The sequence below is a fragment of the Strix uralensis genome, chromosome 9 (genome assembly GCF_047716275.1).
Source record: "Strix uralensis isolate ZFMK-TIS-50842 chromosome 9, bStrUra1, whole genome shotgun sequence".
Taxonomy (NCBI): Eukaryota; Metazoa; Chordata; class Aves; order Strigiformes; family Strigidae; genus Strix; species Strix uralensis.
This window is the reverse complement of record NC_133980.1, coordinates 4,301,026-4,320,710: the sequence shown is the minus strand read 5'-3', so window position 1 is coordinate 4,320,710 and position 19,685 is coordinate 4,301,026. Positions and strand designations below refer to the sequence as shown.

Below are 19,685 nucleotides of genomic sequence, written 5' to 3'. Positions count from 1 at the left end.
TACTAATTAGTAATTATTTATTAATGGCTTATTAGCATACTCCTTGCTTACTATTGCTTTCAGTTATTATGAATAGTTTCTCAGGAATTGTCAGGAAGTTAATATTCAGACACAGACCATACCCGCTTGCCACACCCATTTTTCTGTCTATATGAATGATATGTCAGTGTTTTCAAAGATTTGCAATATCTTCTGGATTTGGATAGTTTACTCTTCAAGCCTCTTCAGTAAGAGCATCTGTAACTGAGTTATTAAAACACTTACAGACTCAGATGACTACATAGGAATATTACAAATATTCCGTTTTGGAAATTGTTATAGTTATAAAAAAATAAATGACAGTATACATGCCTAAAAGAGACTGAAGGCCTGAAAGATTATGAAAATTAAGAAAGAGTAACTCAAATAATTATTGAATGTTTGTTATTAAAAAATATTTTTATTCCCTTTCCATTAGATTTGGGATATCAGTCAGATGGATTAACTGTCAAAACTCCATGCATGGAAGGTGAACAATATCTTCCAGACGGTACCCCAGTTAGACACTATGATGTCCACAGTCTTTATGGATGGTCACAGACAAAACCTACCCTAGAGTAAGTGAAGTTTGCATACTTTCTCGTTATCTCCAAATATGTTACAAATGAATATTCCGAGTCTATATTCTTATGGCCAAAACTTTCATCAGTTTATTTAACATTCCTGAAAAATCTTTCTTTTCATTCTGAATATCTGCAATTCTTCTGTCGAGCTGGAAGTGGGGTTTGACGTTCCAAAGTCAGAGCAGCAGTGCTGTAGCTCTGGCAGTTGGTATCATTTTGGTCACGTTACTGCTCAGCGCAGTGATCTTGCCCGTGGTGCAAGCAGGGTGCTGTGGACCTGAGCTGCTGGAAAGGATGTGCAGGAGAAGGTGAGGTGGGCCTGTGCAGGTCTGAGCTGGAGCTGTGCTTCCACGGTTTCACTGTGGTAAATACCTTCTGCAGTGGGAGACAGCTAGAAGGAAAAACCACACCCGCTCGAGCATGTCTGCACCTGCAGCTGCATCGCTGACTGTCTCGGGACAAGCAGAAAAAGTCTTCATTTTGAGTTTAGCAGCTTTAAAAGCACTGGCCCTGAGCAGACACAGTTTTCAAGGTACATTTTAAAGACAGCTTACCCAGTTCTGGTACTAAAGAAACTTACTGCTCACCTAGCTGGGGAGCAATTCTTCTTACACCAGTTCTGAGCATTATGTTGTGCAAGCTTAATTGCTGACCTGTGCTGCGAAAGGAGATGGCCACGGTGCTATTTCTCATATAGTTTAATCTGGATGTAATTACTTGCCATTGAGCGTTTCCTTGTCCCAACGCATTCAAAGACAACATGTTGCCTTTTCAGCAGAGATTTCTATTAGGAGAGAGCCACCAAGGCCATCCCGGGGCGATGCTCTGCATTGCAAACGAGAGCAGGCAGCCCAGAGACACCGCTCGGGTGCTCATTCACAAGGCAGAATGGAGAACAGGTCTGAACATTTGCATCAGCTGTTGGGAACAGTAATTACTCAATGATAGTCTCACGTAATTACTGTAACTAAAATATAAAATACTTTTTATTTCTAGTTTTCCTGGGATAGCCAAGTTTATTCCTAGGGTTGATACTGTTTTCGCCTTACGCTGTACCCCTAGCGAGGGAGAATGAATCTAGTTTTTTCAGAATGTTAATTTAAGAAGGGCTGGATTACGTCCTCTATTTAAAACAAATGGAGTAGTCGTGAAAAGGGGAAACAGTGACTTTTAAAATGCAAACTGCGTGCATCACGCTTTACTTTTAAGAATTTATTTTGTCAGTTCCAAGGCAAACGTCGTTATCTGTTCCTTTCTGAATAGTACCCCAGCCTGCTTTAGATAACGTCTGATCTAATGATAATATATCTGTGCGTTTCATTTCCAATTCAATGAGTAAGCAAGGAACAGTGTTTCTTTATAGGTCTTAACGACCTTAAAGCCCTTGGTAACTTTGATATTACCATAAAGAAAGAAAATATCAAGGCTGCTTGAATTTCTGACTGAGTGGATGTTATATCTGGCAGCGTGCCATTGCCGCGCTGCCAGTCAAGGCGGGAGAGAAATTGCTGACAGGACAGGAAGGAAAGTCTGGTACCTCTGCTGTCAGCCCAATCACATGCGATTGGGGCATCGTAAGTAGACAATAATTTGACACTAAGAGGAGTATTATCATCTTTTCTGTGTGTTAAGTATGAACGGAAAATGTAGCGAAATATTCCCTTCTCTTGAGAGGTGCCGTAACAGAAATGATTCCGATAAATTGCACAGCTCATACAGCTATTTTTGCACTTGAAATTTATAGAAAAATGCTATTTACAAAAAAAATATATATCTATCTCAGTTCCCAATTTAATATTTCGTACTAACTGCTTGTGCAACTGAAGACATGACTTAATAATAGTTTACCCTAATACCAAACCATCCAAACAGGAAGATCGTTAGCACACAAAACTCACAAAAGCCTGTAACTTAAAAGTGAACAGCAATTTTTTTATGTAACTTGATGTAATTTTGATTCTCCATGCGCTAGAGACAGGGAGCTTCTGGATATTGGCTTAATGCTCTTCTTTTGTAATGAGGCTTTTGCATAGACTTGAAAATCAGAACCCGTGCTAGTGAATACAGGAACCATTTTGAGGAAAATTCGGGTTTTCTGACATAAGTAATTGCTTTTCATGGATACAGCTTTGGCTCAGTCCTGAGGCAGAGAGCTGGCACCTCGAGTCAGCAAAACTCTTGTTCCGAGCTCCTCCTTGAGCAGTTCTACGTGCAGCATGGACTTTCTTTACATTTGAAATTTTAGCTCCAATTTCCAAAGCATTGTTGAAGTAGGGTAAACCAAGCAGAGGCTCAAAATGTTTGATAGTATGTTACAAAGAAATAAAAGATACTAGAAAACTTACTGTTTGTCTTGGAAGAAATAATTACAGCACATTAGTCTAGTTTAATTACTACGGTAATTTAAGTGACTTGTGTATTTTTGCTGTAATTATAGTGTCACTAAAGCTGCAAATCCTGTAGAAAAATAAGTAAATAGTGCCTTATTGAAGCAGCTGTTTAGGCAATTATTGTGGAGCTAGCATTGGAGAGCAGCATGATTTAATCAGTGTGGCTTTCTAACTAGTATTGTGGCTTAGTATCTTGCTGTAATGACTCTCAGGATGTGTGCACGGCTGCAGAGGAAGGGTCCTAAGGAAGAGGAGCAGTAATGCATCCCTGCCAGTCCCACAGCACAGACAAACAGCACGTGCTGCAGAGAAGGGTGCTGGTATCCTTGGTGGAGCAACTGGGCAGCACAAATTCCAATTTTTAATTTTTTTTTTTAAAGTAAAACTTACTTGGTTGCCTTTGCAGGTACTTTGTGGCAATGGCCAAGGCTTTATTTAAGAAAATTAAATCTTTTTTTAAATTATTTGAGGAATGGGGTTAATTGGTGAATTGGTTCTCCATCCAGCTTATTCACACCCCACCTCCAGGGCCTCAGGAGCTATTCTCCTGAGTCATTGGCAAGCCACAGTCTCCAGTCCCGATAACAATGATCTTGAGCAAGGCCGTAGGGTTTTAGTGCCAGAGCATCCTGAAAAGTCTGTGACAGTCCTGGCCTGGTGCTAGCTGTTTCCTTCTCTCCCCCAAAACCAAGCACCTGGATGTTTCCTGCCCTCTAGGTTTCTGCCTCTAATTAAGGAAAGAGAAATAAGTCCCAGCATCCTCAAAAGGTTATTAACCCCTGGTTGAAATCTCTTCTGTTTATGAGGAAGACAAATGTGATCAGAGCAAGAGGTCAGCACGCATTGGTAGTCACTCCTTAGCTGTAAGACCTGTTACCTGCCCCGAGCAGAAAACAGCTGGTTTAATATGTTTGCTTCTAGACAAATCCATACTGGTCATTTCATATTGATATCATGTCATCTTGCTGTTTCTGAAGTGATTGCAGATCCATGACTTATTTTTATGTTCCAATACCTTTTCAGCAACTAGACCTATACTGTCAGGTCCAATATTCCTGGCACCTCTACTTTCCCCCTTATGATCTTTTTGGTATGAATTTTGCCAAATTATTTTCAACTGTTGCTGCAAGCTTTCAGGCACTTTAAGAAAGGAATGATGTGCCCTAGAACACATTGTGTAGCCCTTAGAATATGTGCAAGTTGGGTACATTTGTATTTTCCCACTCAGTAATTACCCTGAGTTGGAAATCTGTATTTTTGCACCTTCTTGTTTGCCAGTTCTCTTTTCAGCTACAGGTTGGCTGACACTGCTGAGTTTCTGTGAACGTGTGAATCATAATGAATTGCTGTGAAAAGCACATCTGGATTGGTGTATACATGTTCATGCATACAACAATGCTGCCCTTCGTTATGAAAGTATAAGCCCTTATGTTCGTTTAAAGAGGATCTTCTGTAATAAATTCTCGTGCAATATTTCTCATGTAATTTATTTTTTTTGTCTGTTTTCAATGTCAGCGGTTTGCAGAGTGCCACCAAGGAGCGTGGGATTGTTATCACCCGTTCCACATATCCCAGCAGTGGAAGATGGGCAGGACACTGGCTCGGTGATAACATTGCTGCTTGGGATCAGCTAGCTAAATCTGTTATTGGTATGTAGAAGGAAAAGGATCTGTATTCAACTCAGGGTGCAGTTATTTCTTTTCGTTCACCTACCTGCTCTCAGTATTCATATGGTTTTAGCTGAAATAAGCACTTTAGTTCAGTAACCAGAATTTGTGGTCAATTCCTTTTTTACTCTTTCTCTTTGCTTCTGCACCAGGTGCTGGGAGCTCTTTTATTAGCTCGGGACCAGCCACCTTCATGCCCTGTGTCCTGCCATTCATTTCTTTCTTTGCTCCTGACCAACCAGCTCCCATCTTTTTCTGTAGCAGAAAAACATGACACATTAGAGAAATCATGGGGTTTGTGTTTGGGGTTTTTTCCTTCTCATTCAGCACTACAATATGTATTATCTATATAACCATTAACGTTAGAAAAGGGGGGAAAAAAAACCAACTAGTAATGCTGAATTCTTTTTCCTTTCAGGTATGATGGAGTTCAGTCTCTTTGGAATATCTTATGTAAGCTAATGAATTATTACCTTACCTTTAATTATCCTGATGCTGTACATGATTTTGTAGTATTCCAATTGGATCATTTTTAAATTTTCAGACAGGGGCTGATATTTGTGGCTTCTTCAAAGACTCGGAGTATGAGCTGTGTCTTCGCTGGATGCAGCTGGGTGCATTTTACCCCTATTCAAGGAATCACAATCAGAAAGGAACAAGGGTGAGTTGCAATTTTTTAAATGTTTTTAACAGCTGGGCCTTTGCAACACACATATAGAGACGAGCTCATGCAACCACAACATTGCATGAGCTGGTCTGGTTCAAGGAAAAGTACATTCCAAGCAAAATGGACAAGAAAAGAACACATTCGGCTTTTTATCAAATAGAAATTGTCTTTACTTATATTCTAGCTCTGCTGTAAGCCTCCCCCTCACCTGGGAGGTTTTGTGCCCACAGAAGGGCTGCTCTGGGATTTGGACCACTTGAAGGAAGCACATTCTAAGTTTGCTTTGACTGAATCAAACTCCTACGTATTTTTCCCTGTGTGCCATTTCTATTTAAGCGCACTCCACCAGCAAGACTAAAATAGAGCACTTTTATGGCGAGCACACTTAAAGGAGCAAAACTGACCTTGGTGCTCTCAGCCCTAATTGTCCATAATTATACAACAAATGAGAAAATAGAAGAGTGTAATAAGATTCTGGAGTAAGGCTTGGCAATTTCTGTGCTTTGCACATTTGCCACCATCAGATATTGTATTTCTTTTAAGAGTAAAGGAAAATAATTGCCTAAATGTAGGTCTGTGCTGGCTAAGGACTATATTGTAGAAAGCTGTAAAACAAGATAACTGGAAAAATAAAAAAAAAAAATGGAAACAGCACTTCTATTCCAGTTAAAGCTCCAGGTCTAGCAGAGTAGAGCTATTTGTATGGCATATATCTAATGGATTAAAGTCTCCTTTTCAAAAACTCTGTGCTTTATCTTGCAGTGGCACACCTTTCGATAGGACTTTTAAAGCCTTTAAAAATGCAGATTCAGGGTTATCATATTGCTTCCAGTCTTACTCAATTTGCCAAGGTATTGTTCAATACATTTAATAAAGATTGGAAGTGCTCCCTGACATCAGTCATTAGTGCTTCGGTCTCTTCTTGCAAGTCCTGAGTGCTGCCCTGCAGAAAAGAGGGATAATAAATTATGTACACTGGGCCGTGTCACGCCTTCGGGACACGTTGCATTGAACATTTTTTTACAGTACTTCCCCCGGGTTTCTCTCACCTTCCCTCTTTCTAGTTCCCCTCTTGGCTGACAGTGATGCCTACTGGTTTTAGTGTCACTTACTCCTTAACTGAAGAATAAATGAATGAAGGTGCTCTGGTTCAGTGGAGAAATTTCCTCGTCTTTGTCTTGCTCTTGATTTCGATGCACATTTGATAATTACTAATACGAATAGGTTCTATGAAGTCAGAAGAGAAACATAAAATGGAAGAGAAGAGGTGCTAAATGTGAAGCCTTTTGTAAACATTACCAAATTCTTTGATCTGTTTGTTGGTTTCTTGTTTCAAGCTTCATTATCAAGGATCTCTTCTCTTTCAGAGGCAAGATCCTGTTTCCTGGAACTCAACATTTGAGGAGATTTCCAGGAATGTGCTGAATATAAGATACACCCTGTTGCCCTATCTCTACACATTAATGTATGATGCCCATGTCCATGGCAGCACTGTGATCCGCCCCATACTCCATGAGTAAGTGTGACTCCTTTGCTCTACTTATTACAATTTTGCACTAAAAAATCTGTAGTTATGACCCTCCTAACAATAGAGGTTTCTCTTAGTTACAAGTTTTCTTTCAACAAAAAAGCACAAGATTGAGAATACGAGATTTCAATATCAAGTCTCGCTTGAACAGCACAAGTTCTCAATTTTTCACTATGAAACATTGAACATTTTCTTCTCTGAGTAATATTTGAATTTTAAATCTCACCTTTAACCTCTGTAGGGGCAAGGAACAAAATGCTGGTCATATGTAGGATCAGAAAACCCCACAAATATTACAAAAAGAGCTGGACACAAACTTTAAACAAAAAAGAGAGAATTCTGCCACAAATCATGACATTTTTACAGGGAAAAATTGCTTTTTTTGTGCATGTCCAAGATGATATGGCAGATTTTTAAAAAAATGTTGTTAGACACAAAAAGCCACCTTTGTTCCTTGTCAGGTGGGGCAGTACTTGCAAAAGCTTTACCTCCTGTCATGGAGTTAGATGTGGTCTAGTATCGTGTGTGTCTTGACTGAGGAGCAGAGTTTTTTGCCTATATTGACTAATTTTTTTTAAAGCAACTGTCTAAGAAAAAAGTGGCACAAATTAGAAAGTAGTTCCCAGTCTGTCCACTACCTAATCTGATTATTGCTATACTGACCAAGCACAACAGACCATCTGAGTTTTGTGACCCAAATATACTGAAAAGCAAATGCAAAGAAATGTAAAAAAAAAAAAAAAAAAAAAAAAAGAAACCCAAGTAATAGTTTGCATTTCTGTAATGAATTTCACATTAGCATCTTTATGCATTCCTGGCAAACATTAATTGATCTATGAATTATTAATACCAGAATAGATGAGGAAATAGTAGATACTAGGAACAGTAGATTCAATTACTGGCAAAAATGTCTTAAAGAAGGAATACTTTGAAAGAGTTCAGCACCCAATAACCATTATTCTGTTAACTTGCAGGTTTGTGCAAGACAGAACCACCTGGGAAATATATGAGCAGTTTCTTTGGGGACCTGCACTGCTCATCAGCCCTGTGATGCAACAGGTTCTTTTTTAAGCACTTATGAAAATATTAAAGTCACTTTAGCAAAATTTCACATTTTGATTTGAGATACCTAAAACCTGTATGTTTAATTCCAGAATGCTGTAACAGTGAATGCTTACTTACCCAATGCCCGCTGGTATGATTATTACACAGTAAGTAATTTTAAAAATTATATTTTATATGTCTTCACAGTGCTCTTCAGACAGCAGCAGGGTGTGCTGAGAGTGGTGGTGAGATGTAAACACTCTCTCTCCCTTTTACAAACTTGCATTCAGTACCAGTTCTTAGCAATATAACATCTACTTAGCTGATAAAAAAATTCTTGACTTCAGTGTAATTACATATAATAACATCACCACAATTAGGGTAAATTAAAAGGTGAAATAATACCTTTAATTTGAAATCCTTCTATTGACTTTTTTAACACTCAGATGATATACATAATGTCTTTGTAAGGAATGCTGCAATGGAGAAAGTCAAAACAGGTTTAGCTGAATCATCTTTCACAGAAAATAAGAAAAGATTTGGTAATAGGAAGAGAAGGCATTAAAAAATCACTTAATTAATCAGAAGTTCATATTTTACCTGACTGGTCCCTTTGGTTCAGCTGGTGTTGCCTACGGTCAAGCCTGTCTTTTATAGAATCAAAATATCAGAGTTTCTCTTAAAAGTGTTGGGTAGTTACTCCTGCAGCAAAACCTCCTAATTAATCTGTTTAGCAAAACATGATAATTTCATTCTAAAACCCCCTGTAAAGTGAGGACAATTCAGTAGAAGGCTTTTTTATTTTTTCGTACATAGGATGAAGATATTGGCTTTAGGGGACAATTCAAAGTTTTACCAGCTCCCTTGGAACATATCAACCTGCATATCCGAGGCGGATACATCCTTCCTTGGCAAAGACCTGCTAATACAACTTTTTACAGGCAAGATTAAGTGGAATTTAAAATTTAGTTTTGCACAATTATATATAAGGACTACCAGTCTTCAGAGACGCTGGGTGTATGATAGCACTGGAGCTTTATAGTTGGTTTTTCTTCTTGGTTTCCTCCTAATGGTCTCCTTTAAATTTAATAATGTGGGCTTAGGAAGATGCGTATAGGAGATCAAGTGATTGACATACAATATTTCTAAATATTTCTAACATTTGAGAAATATGAAATGTGGTTAGCTGAGGAAATTGAGGAAAAATTATTGTGTTTTCCATAGCCGAAAAAACCCGATGGGACTCACTGTCGCTTTGACTGACAGTCTGTTTGCAGAAGGACAGCTCTACTGGGATGATGGGGTTCGCATTGGTATGTACGGTGCTTCTTGCCTTCACACAATCCTTTTCTGATGTGAGGATGGCTCTCTGGACGCCCCGAGAGGCTGCAGAGCCTCCACCCTTGGAGATATTCAAAGCCCAAATTAAAACAGACAAAACAAAGCGCAGGGATATGACCTGGGCAGAGATGCAAGAAATTGCAGCCGTCCTTGAAAACCAGATAATGCTCAGTGGCTGACTTATGAGCTCTTCTGCCAGCAGTGCTTACCAATGCCACAGTTGCCAAAGTGGAAGCTCCAAGCTGTAAGAAAGTGCATCGCTCAGCCGTCGCTTTGGAAAAGAAGTGCTGGTGGTTGTGTCTGCCTTAGAAATCCTCCGTGTAGCGTGGGGTGCTCGAGGAGGAGCATTAGGAGCAGATGGGAAGGATGGACTCTGGCCAAGGCATTTCTGGAGGACATATCTGAGCGTGCCTTCAGAGGCAAAACTGAAATTAAACCTTCAGATTAGCATTAGAGTAAAATGATTTTTCCTGATTTAAACCACATAATGCTATGATTTATAGAATTAATATGTTGTATAAATGAAATTGTGCTCTGGACCTAAGACAACACAGATCACAAAGATTTGTCCTCAAACCTGTGGGAACCATAACCATAGATTATGTGGGAAGCTTTAACTAATTTCCTCAACATTACTAAATTTAAAGCGCCTTCAGATAAGAGATACTTCAGTGCCATTTATCCTTTCCACCCAGAGCATATTGCCCTTGTAATAACAATAAGCTCTCACCCGAGATGACAGCAAGTAATGCAGAAAATGGTGTTATTTTGCATAGCGGTGCGTAGGGAAGTTTGCAGGATGCTGTAAGTGTCTTTTGAGGTGCTTCACGTAGAGCACTGCCTGTTAGCACTGGAATTCAGAACCGATGGCTGTTTAGGGAAGTCTGATGAGAAATGAAAGTAGCATAGATTGCGAGGTGCATCTCACCAGGCTGCCTGCGATCTGTTTGCGGTAGCGCAGAAAGGCAAGGACCGACAATGCCCATGACTGCCAGCACCACTTTGAGAGCATTTAGTGCTGAATAATAGGAGTGATAAAATAGAGAACAATGGTCCTGTGTAATTGGGCAGTGAGCAGAGGTGGATGTGGGAAAGGACTCCCATGCCTTCTTCAGTGAGAAACATTTTTCTCTGGCTGGTCTTAACACCCTTGATCGTCCTAATGCTGTTTGTTTTCCTTCCTTTGTATTTTACCTCTAAAATGTTCTTATTTTGTCCTTATTTAAATAGCATGCAGTCCTATAATGAAAGTATTTTATGTCTAAATGCATATGTCTTCTGGAAATACAGAACTTTATTTATGTATAGATAGACATACTGTATATTTCTGTATGGTATAAGCACACAATTCTTGAACTGAAATTTTGACAATGTGTTAAAGTGAATAGTGAATACATTTTATTTTATTCTTTCTTTTTAACAGACGCATATGAAGATGGTGTATATCTGCTAACATCATTTACTACTAATCAGGTAAGTAATGTTAGCCCATATTTTTTGAATAATCACTTTTGGTGATTATTATTACATTTTTAACTATAGGTTTTTAAATTTGAAACTGAAATCTTCAACATTGGGAAAATAAATAACAGCATGCAGGTATTTTAAAAAAAAAAAAAGTAGGAAGAGAGGAAAATGAGTGAAAAGCTCAAGCAGACTTGTACCAGTCTAACGACAATCTCCGATATTTTTTTTTCCTTTTCCTTTCAGAATGTTTTAGATATCACAGTTCTGCATAACGGTTACACTGATCCAAACAACTTAATGTTTACTGAAATTAAAGTCCTGGGGGTGCCCACCAGCGTTAAGCAGGTGACCATATCACAGAACAGCGAGACAATCGCATCGTCTCACACTGTGGACTACAATAACACCAAGAAGGTGAGATGCCATTTTGCAGGGTAATGCCACCTTCACAACTGCATATGTGCTCTTAAGCCTTTGGAGATTCAGCTCTCAGCTGTAATACCACATTTAAAATATATTTAGGCAAGATATATAAGCTACCATCAGGTGATGATTATATAATACATTATTTAATATATAGTAAATATTGTGCAGTAAGTTTGGTAGAGCTTTTAAGCATAGAAATTGCTATCGAGGAACCCAAACCACTTCTGACTGGAAAAATGCTGGATTTTATTTTGTGCTTGGTTTCCACTCTTCCTAATAGCTTACTTGCAACCTGTGAGATTTAAAGGAAGGAAAAGCAACTACAAGTATTTTCATAGTCTCTACATGACCCTGTTGTTGTCAGTCTTGTCTGACAACATTTTCATTTCCCAGCCCTGTTTGCCTACCACCATTTCTTACTCTGTCATGTCACATTTCAGCTGTAGGCATTGCAGCACAGGGTTCCTACTTGTACAACTCAAATCACACTTCTAAAGTTATCGGCATAACTTCCACCGACTCCAGAGCACCGGGATTTCCATCTGCATGGGTTGTGCTGTCCAGGGCATTGCCCCCTCCAGCCTCCCTGGACAATAAAGTCAAGCTCTCCTAGAGGCAGCTGAAATAAGTGTGTATAACTGCATTGCCGTTCCAGATGGCTCTTCTATGGAGCATCTTTCAAATAGGAACAGAACTGCTGAGTTCAGTCCTGCCATTTTTCTGACAGGGAGACTGCCTAACCTCTTCTGTTACTGGCATCTTACTACCTTTCCTTTGCAGTTCAGTATTCTGTTAAGTCTTAGTTCTTCCTCTCTTTCAGTGGGAAGCCAGAACTACTTTTTTGTATGTAACCAAAAAGATGCCTTAAAAATGTAAAAGAGAATGGAAGTATTTCATTCTGGTGTTGACTTCTGGAGTTTAAAAAAAAAAAAAAAAAAAGTAATTCATATGCACAGTTTAATTACAAGTTTTGCTTCTTTCTTTCTTTCTTTTTCTTTCTTTCTCTTTCTCTTTCTTTCACTTTTTCTCTTCTCTCTTCTTTCTCTTTTCCTCTTCTCTTCTCCCTTCCCTTCCCCTCGTCCTTTTCTTCTTTTCTTTCTTTTCTTTTCTTTTTTCTTTTTCTATTTTCTTTTTTCTTTTCTTTTTTCTTTTCCTTTCTTTTCCTTTCTTTTCTTTTCCTTTCTTTTCAAGCAACAGGAACTTTAAATGGCTTTCTGAATAAAGGGAAGGGATCAGAGCCTCATGATCAGACATCCCAAATCTGTGCTGCTTAAACTATGTTATATTTATAGTGACACAAACACAAACGCAAAGGAAGAGGAATAAATTCTTGTAACTTAAAATGAGAAACCACTATCTCTACTGAACACAGAGAAAGCAGTGGATCTTCAGGGCAGTGTTACTAATTGTTCATTTTGTCTGTTTTATTCACAGCTTCTGACAATCACCAAGCTTCAACTTGAATTAGGCAAAAACTACACTGTGCAATGGAGCTAAAATGCCTGCAAAATAACATCAGTCATCCAGCTGAATTTTCTCATTGTTTAAAAACTATCTTTCAATTTTTCACAGTTCCTCTGTCATCACAAAAGACTTCTTACTATAAAAACATACTAGTACATTGAGTTCATATTAAGGTGTTATGTGCATAAAGCAGTCACATTTCAGTATTGTTGAAGGCTAACTACAATGTCTCCATGTGATGCAAAATCTGTATTTTAACCAGTATGGCACTTCGGTATAACTTCATCTTTCAAAACTGAGAACTGACTGTAAAACTCCATGTTTTCTCAGAGTAGAATTTCTGGCTGAGTTCATGAGTGCCAGATTTTATAAAAAAAGATATGGTTGGTATTACTTACATAGATTCAGGGCCATAAATATGCTTATATTTAACTTTCATCTTGATTTTAATTATGCCTATGTAAGTCATTACTACGGAGAAGTATTTAAGGCCAGATGAAGTAAAAGTAAATGTTTTCATATTACTGATTTAGTATGAAACAATGTGTCAAGTTGTTGATCTATAAAATAGTAAGATACTTGCAAAAGTAATTTAAAGGGGTTTTTTGGTAAGACTTTAGCCAGACATTTGTGTTCCCCAGTGTTTTGATATTAAGTTGTAAAATTTAACCTAAAGTTTCAAGCTTAACTAATGAACATTGGTCTCTATTTATTTAACTGAAGGAAATGTTGTTGTATGTTTACTATAATAGTAATTCATATTAAAGACTCTTTGTATCCCAAGAGTGCAGCATATGATCTAAACAGTTTGGTAAAACACGTTTACAATTAAATTTGATGGGAATAAACTGCTGTCAGAGGTAGTAATACTCTAGTGGCTGTGCTTAAGATTTATTTAAAGGATTCCTCTCCGCTTTAAAATGTTGTAGTAAAACAGCTAAGTGGCTAGCATCTCCTAGGTGGATCAGTGTAATTATAGGGCTGAATTTATTGAAATTTCCCTGTAAAATAATAATGAAATTGGCAATCCAGAGAAAATAATCATTTAGGATTAAAATTACCATTTTGACAAATATTTTTGTCTGAAGGAACAAACCACACCATTTCTCCAGAGCTGGTGATGACTGACCAGCTGCAAGGACACATCCCATCGCTGCAGAGAAGGGAGTGCAGGTTGCTGAGCCTTTGATCCATTCCCTCCCACATTGTCCCCTTTGTGCCCACCTGACTGATGTGTGTAACATTAGGCACAGCCAAAGCCTTCCAAATGCTTATTTTCATCGTTCTTCTTATTAGTTTTATTTGGGGAACCTCATTGTTCTGTTTTCTCAGCTTTGAGAGGCGCAGCACATCAGCTGAGCTACCTGCATTTCAGCCACAGGGGAAGGCTTTTACTGAGTCCCCAAGATACTAATTCATGAGGAACTCGTGCAGACTGTGAAATCACAGCTTCAAACACGCGTTGGCCGCCTCAGGGATGTGCTCCCTGCCGTGTCTCTTCCTTCCTGCACCCCCTCCTGCCATTTGTACAAGCACGTGCAGCCCAGTGGAGCCTGGCCCAGAGTTCACTCCCAAAATATCTGTGGAACATCACTGTCCTTAGCTGGAGCCCAAAGCAGCTACATGCTGAATTCAGGGGCATATTTTTGCAGGTCGATAGCAGCTTTTCATGCAATGCTTCTCTTCGGGTCAGATCCGTACCCGTGTTCTGAAACATCTCCCACCACAGGAAGTGCCATTAAAGTCCATGAGCTGTGCTGAGTAGTGGGGCACTTTTCAACAGAATTAAGTGAGCAGCAACAAACACATTACTTGGGTTGAGGATAGGATTTTTTTGACTATCACTCTCTGTGTAGTTTGACTTTCTAACGCTTAAAAAAATTCACTCATAAAATAGCATAACAACACCCAGAGGTTTGACGTAATGCTGCTGCCCATTGCACCGGAAAACTCTCGCAGAAGGTACATCTTCCCTGAAAGCCATAAAGTTCTACTTTCAAAATCCTTTTTCCTAACTTTATTGGCTGCTGTCCTGGGTATTCTTAAAAAATAAAACCAAAGAAAATAGTACTTGTGAAAAATCGTAAATTTGTTCAGTATATTTAACTTTTCCTAGGATTAAAATATTAGACTTATTATGAATAGCATTTTGTTGTGGGTTAGCCCCGGTAGGCAGCTGAATGGTGTCAAAGACCCAACAAACTGCTGAAAATGAGGAGGATGTATTGAAAACACCGCCCCGCATGCTAACTGGTCTGAAACTGGTGCTGAGCGTGGCCAGAGACAGGGTACGGGGTCATCTATCTCTTTGCACTGAGTCAGTATCTGGTTTGCATTTGCATCATTGTTTGGATGGATGAACAAAAGGAAAGCTCGCTTCTTAGTGAGACATCTTGCATTTTTAATTCCTTAACAAACTGGAAGTTTAACCCTGATCATTTTCAGCAGGGTTCTTTATGTCATATGTACAGCTGAAATCTGCTTTTGAGATAGATATATTGAGATATATTGTCTGTGACTCTGTTTACACATAAGTATGTATATATATATAAGCATTTTATTAACATGTGTATATATTCATACTATTCACTATATATGTGCATACACATATGGATAGAAAAACGTGTATACACATCTATTTATCCATGCTATATACAGACATAAACATATGTATATATACATATACATACACATATATATGTGTATACATCAGATGTGTTTTATTTCTTTATTAATAAATGAGTTTCCTTTTCTTCAGACTTTTAAAAGATTTTAATAATATTCAGGTTTCAGGGGAACTACACCAGAAGACAGCCAGATGCAAACAGGACCTTTAAGTATACTTTTTTTTTTTTCCCCCTGAAAAAATGCTCAAGTTTTAAGTAGCTCATCCCAGAGCTGATCCGAACCTCGTGGGAATCAGTGAGTTTCTTTCTGTGGGCTTTGACTCAACTCCTGGTTTTTAAAACCTGTGTCTTCTGTCTCTGGCATGGGTCCAGCTTCATTTAGCAGAGCAAAAATGGCCTTTGAATCCATCGTTGCAGACCAAAAACACAGCCCAGAGATTAAATCAAGATCAAGTAACAGGTTAATGAACTTCATAAAACTGTCTCGCCCAGATGCATAATTAAGAGTTGTAATCAAACACAAACTTTGGCATTCCAGTTTCTCTAAGCTCAGCATACAAAGGACTTAGGAAACTTAGCAACATACAGCAGTTGCAGTTAAAAGCTAATGGTTGTGCAGATGCCTCCAGCTTTGGCTAATACGCTTTTCTGTAAGACAGACAAATATGTTATTGCTGTAAGGGAGCAGCAGATACAGACAAAATGCCCAACGAATCCCACTCCAGATGATAGCTACAGGTACTAGAGAATAATCCCAGCTGTTTTAAAGAATATAAAATATTTCTTTATCCACATGGTTAATATTGCAATTGTTTATTGCTGCACTAGTGAAGGAGCCATACAAGCCTGAGCTCTGCTCCAGCTCCCCAAATTAACCTGAGTGCAAGGCCACCGGCCAGCCAGCTACGGGGCTGATGGAGGCCAGGTCTGTAACTCCACCACAAACCGAGAGGAAATTACATTTCCAACGACAGGTAGCATGACCTTCAATGCCTTGCAGTACAGAAGCATTTCATATCCAGTCATTATTAATTTACCAGCTGGCCAGGCAACCATTGTGTTTGCCCTTGTGACCAAGCCCACGTAGCCAACTCCAGGGAGAACGCACTCTGACAAAGGCCAAGGTGGGGTTTTTGGGTGAATTCCCACCTGGCCTCTGTGTGCTCTGCTCAGAAGGCACTGGTTTTGGTCTTAAAGAGACAGAAAGCAGAAAAACTGCAAAATTACATTTTAATTTCATTCCTTCTCCATCCTGTTTCTCAAAAAGCAAGTATATTGGACCTCTCTGCAGTCTCCTGCGCCATTTAGTAGCTTATCTTTGTATTTTAAATACAGTTACGTGGTTGTAGCAATGTGTAGTAGTCAGATCGAATTACCTTTCACATGCTTGGAAAGTGGAAGGATCCAAGAATTCTTCAATAATACAACACATGAAGCACAAGCCTGGAAATACCTGGGAGCTTTCTTTCTAGCAACCATAACGTGATGAGCACTATCGAGGTGACAGCTCTCTAAATTACATCCTTGCCAGATGAGTAGCTGAAGGACATTTTTAGTGGAGTGCCCTGTAATAACCACAGGGTGACGTACCTTAAACAGATTCTGACTCAAAAACCTATGGAAACAATAATGAAATACTGGTGTTTCCAGGACGCTTTGGGGTTGGAACTCAGGTCTCCAGGGCGCAGGGTTAATTCCTGCAGTATCACACCTGATATTACTGCTGTCTGGGAAGATGGCAGGAGCCACACATTTCAACGATAGCTTTGTTATAGCATATGCTACATAAAAAGTGGATTTTTATAAATATTTCTGGTTCTCACGGACTAAAAAGAAGTAGTCAGGATGCTCATGGTTTTTGCCTTTCAGAAGATGTTGTTGTGTGATTCTCCTTGGATATTGGATATTAGCAGCAAGCTGTTCAATACAAGATCTCCTCCCTTAGCTTAGATCTTCCTCCATGAAACTATTGTATTTTGAAAGCAGCTCCTTCACTGTTAAAAAGAAGTGCCCACTTATGCCAATTTACAAGAAATCCGCCACTAATTAGTGTGGGAAGGAAATGATAAAGAATCAGCTCACATTTGCCTTCAGTGTGACTCCAAAGGACTTCTCTCAGGTACAACGTGTACAAGCGAGGGGATGGGCTGTCTGGGGTGAAGCATCTCTGTCAAACAGGAGCAGATATCTCTGTGCTAAAGAGACGTTGATGGCCCTGAAATTACTATTCCACTAATGTAGAAGACAAAACCGTGTCACACTTGGCTGTGCTTGTTCTAACAAAGCTGCCACACACACGCAGTTAATTGGATTTTTTTTTCCTCAGAGCCTGGAAGTAGCAGCTGGATGACAACATCTGGCAACACAGTGGGAGCATGGTCTGGTTTGTGAAAAGTGAGTGGTATTTCACCATTTGGGATAGCACAGGGAGGGTGTGAAGTTTTCAAATGTCTTCACTGCTCTAGTACAAGGAGCTCACCTCTACCTCCGCTGTGGGATGAGGAGTTCTTTCTTCCTTACGTTTTATTTATCTCCGTGTGGTGAGCAAACTAGCATGGTTGTATGTTATAAAGCTTGTCCCAACTCCAGTGATAGGCACTAACACTGTAATTCTGTTTTATAAAAAATGCAAAGGTTTTTTATACTATCAGCTGACGAACTTTGTGGGTTTTCTTTAGCTAAACCAGGAAATTTTGGTAAGAAGCTACACCAGTAATGAAGAATTTGGACATTCCTCTTTACATTTGCTGAAAATACTAATCTCGTATTGTTCTGAGGATCAAGTCAAGCTTGATTGTGTTTTCACTGCTATTAGTAAAACAAATATATTGCAGTATGAATGTTTGAATGATGATGAATTGAAACTGAAATGTTAAAAACTAATTCAATGTGATACAACACTTCAAATTATCATATGTGGAAAGGTATTTGGTATATGCTACATATATATAATTTATAAACACATGTTCAAGTGTATAGACCTACACACACTCTGTATAGTCTTTAAATTATTAATATTTTAGTATTATGTAAATAAGGGGGGTTTAACTTATTATATGGTTATTCTTAAATTCAGAGTCATTTCAGTTGAATGTTTAATGCATATGAGGCATTATGCATATTATAATAATTATGTAATAAGCAATTTAGAAATGCTCTCTGACCAGTGGTTCCCTTTGAATAATCTCATGAGACCTTTCAGGCAGATATAGTGCACCATTTACTCCCACTGATATAAACCCTATATTCAGGGTCAGGCCATAAAACAGCTGATACTAATATATTCCAGCTATTTTAAAAAATTGAAGTAATTTGCATTGAGCACTCAGTGCAGGAAAGGCAAATAAAAGTGACATTCAGGCTGGATGGCCAAAAAGTATTTGTTAAAAACGTTTTTTTTTGCCATAAATTGCCTCTTAAAAATACCATGGGGATGGAGGAGAGCGAAGAATCTAGTCTAGATGAGTCCCTCTAGGTCCTTGGCTTTCTTTGCTGGCATGGGAAGAACTGAGCTGGAGGGTCTGCTGTGTAACATAGAAAATATTCAACTTCTATGTAGATCTGAATATCCAAATCTAGGGCTTGTCAGGACGCAGCCACAGGAGTTAGAATTAAGTCCGATGTACACAGGAGTTGATGCAACAGCCTTCCAATTCCCTGTGTTTGTGGATTGTTCCTCTACAAAGTGTCACAAGGACAGTTCCTCTGACACAGCCGGTTAAAAAAATAACCTCGTGTCTGGTTTTGATATTTGGATAAAAGTTTAGGACTGAGGAGTGTAATCTGATGGTTTGAATCCAGAAGAGCTGCTGCCTAAAAATTACAGCACTTTGATCACTTGTGTTATTTTCTCATGAATGTGAATGTAACGAAGAGTAACACACTGTGACTGTGATCGTAATGTTTGACATGAAGACAGCAAATGGAAATTTGAGAGTTGGGCTCTTTCTCAAGCCCAACCGTTTTGCTTCGTTCATTTTGTTATTGCTTTCAGTAATATATTTAATTCTGTTGGTTATTATTTTTAACGGATTCATGAGAAAATAAATAGTATTTCTTAACAATATTTACACTGTCAGATAAATAAATGTTGTCTGTAATGACACTTTCTGCCTCCTCTGAAAAGACTGCACAACTCACATTCATTTAAAATAACAGCTGCAACATCTCTTTTCTCCTCTCTGTTGTCTCTTATTTGATCTACACAGTTCCTTGCAATACCCCGACACCTACATCTTATCATTTGTGCTGGGGCATTTGGATTACAACAGACAGAAAAAAAATCTCTGAGAAGATCTGTCCTGTTAGGAAACACGGTTGGGTTTGCTGTTTGTTCGTGACCCTGCTATCCAGAACGCTGGGAGTAACGTGCTCCACTCCCTCCCCATTGTCACTTGCCGGGGATGAGTGATGCTGAGGAGGGACTTGGCCAGCACAAGCTGACCCAGACATTGCCGAAGGG

At 38.9% G+C, this 19,685-nt stretch overlaps 1 protein-coding gene and 1 long non-coding RNA gene across 2 annotated transcripts in view; one reads left to right on the top strand and one right to left on the bottom strand.

Annotated features, from left to right (window-relative positions):
• The window catches only part of SI (sucrase-isomaltase), a 52,235-nt gene extending 38,774 nt beyond the window's left edge, over positions 1-13,461 (top strand). The window contains exons 36-47 of the mRNA XM_074878453.1: positions 458-596; positions 4,508-4,641; positions 5,078-5,112; positions 5,204-5,320; positions 6,694-6,842; positions 7,829-7,913; positions 8,009-8,065; positions 8,715-8,839; positions 9,123-9,211; positions 10,663-10,712; positions 10,950-11,120; positions 12,567-13,461. Of these exons, the coding sequence (XP_074734554.1) occupies positions 458-596; positions 4,508-4,641; positions 5,078-5,112; positions 5,204-5,320; positions 6,694-6,842; positions 7,829-7,913; positions 8,009-8,065; positions 8,715-8,839; positions 9,123-9,211; positions 10,663-10,712; positions 10,950-11,120; positions 12,567-12,629 (1,214 nt within the window). The 3' untranslated portion in view covers positions 12,630-13,461. The remainder of the gene's footprint in view (positions 1-457; positions 597-4,507; positions 4,642-5,077; positions 5,113-5,203; positions 5,321-6,693; positions 6,843-7,828; positions 7,914-8,008; positions 8,066-8,714; positions 8,840-9,122; positions 9,212-10,662; positions 10,713-10,949; positions 11,121-12,566) is intronic.
• LOC141947395 (uncharacterized) lies at positions 426-6,659 on the bottom strand. The gene is made up of 4 exons (XR_012630101.1): positions 6,439-6,659; positions 6,097-6,269; positions 5,138-5,286; positions 426-993 (listed from the first exon to the last, which is right to left on the bottom strand). It is a non-coding gene; the product is annotated as an uncharacterized LOC141947395 (long non-coding RNA).
• Positions 13,462-19,685: the final 6,224 nt, after the last annotated feature.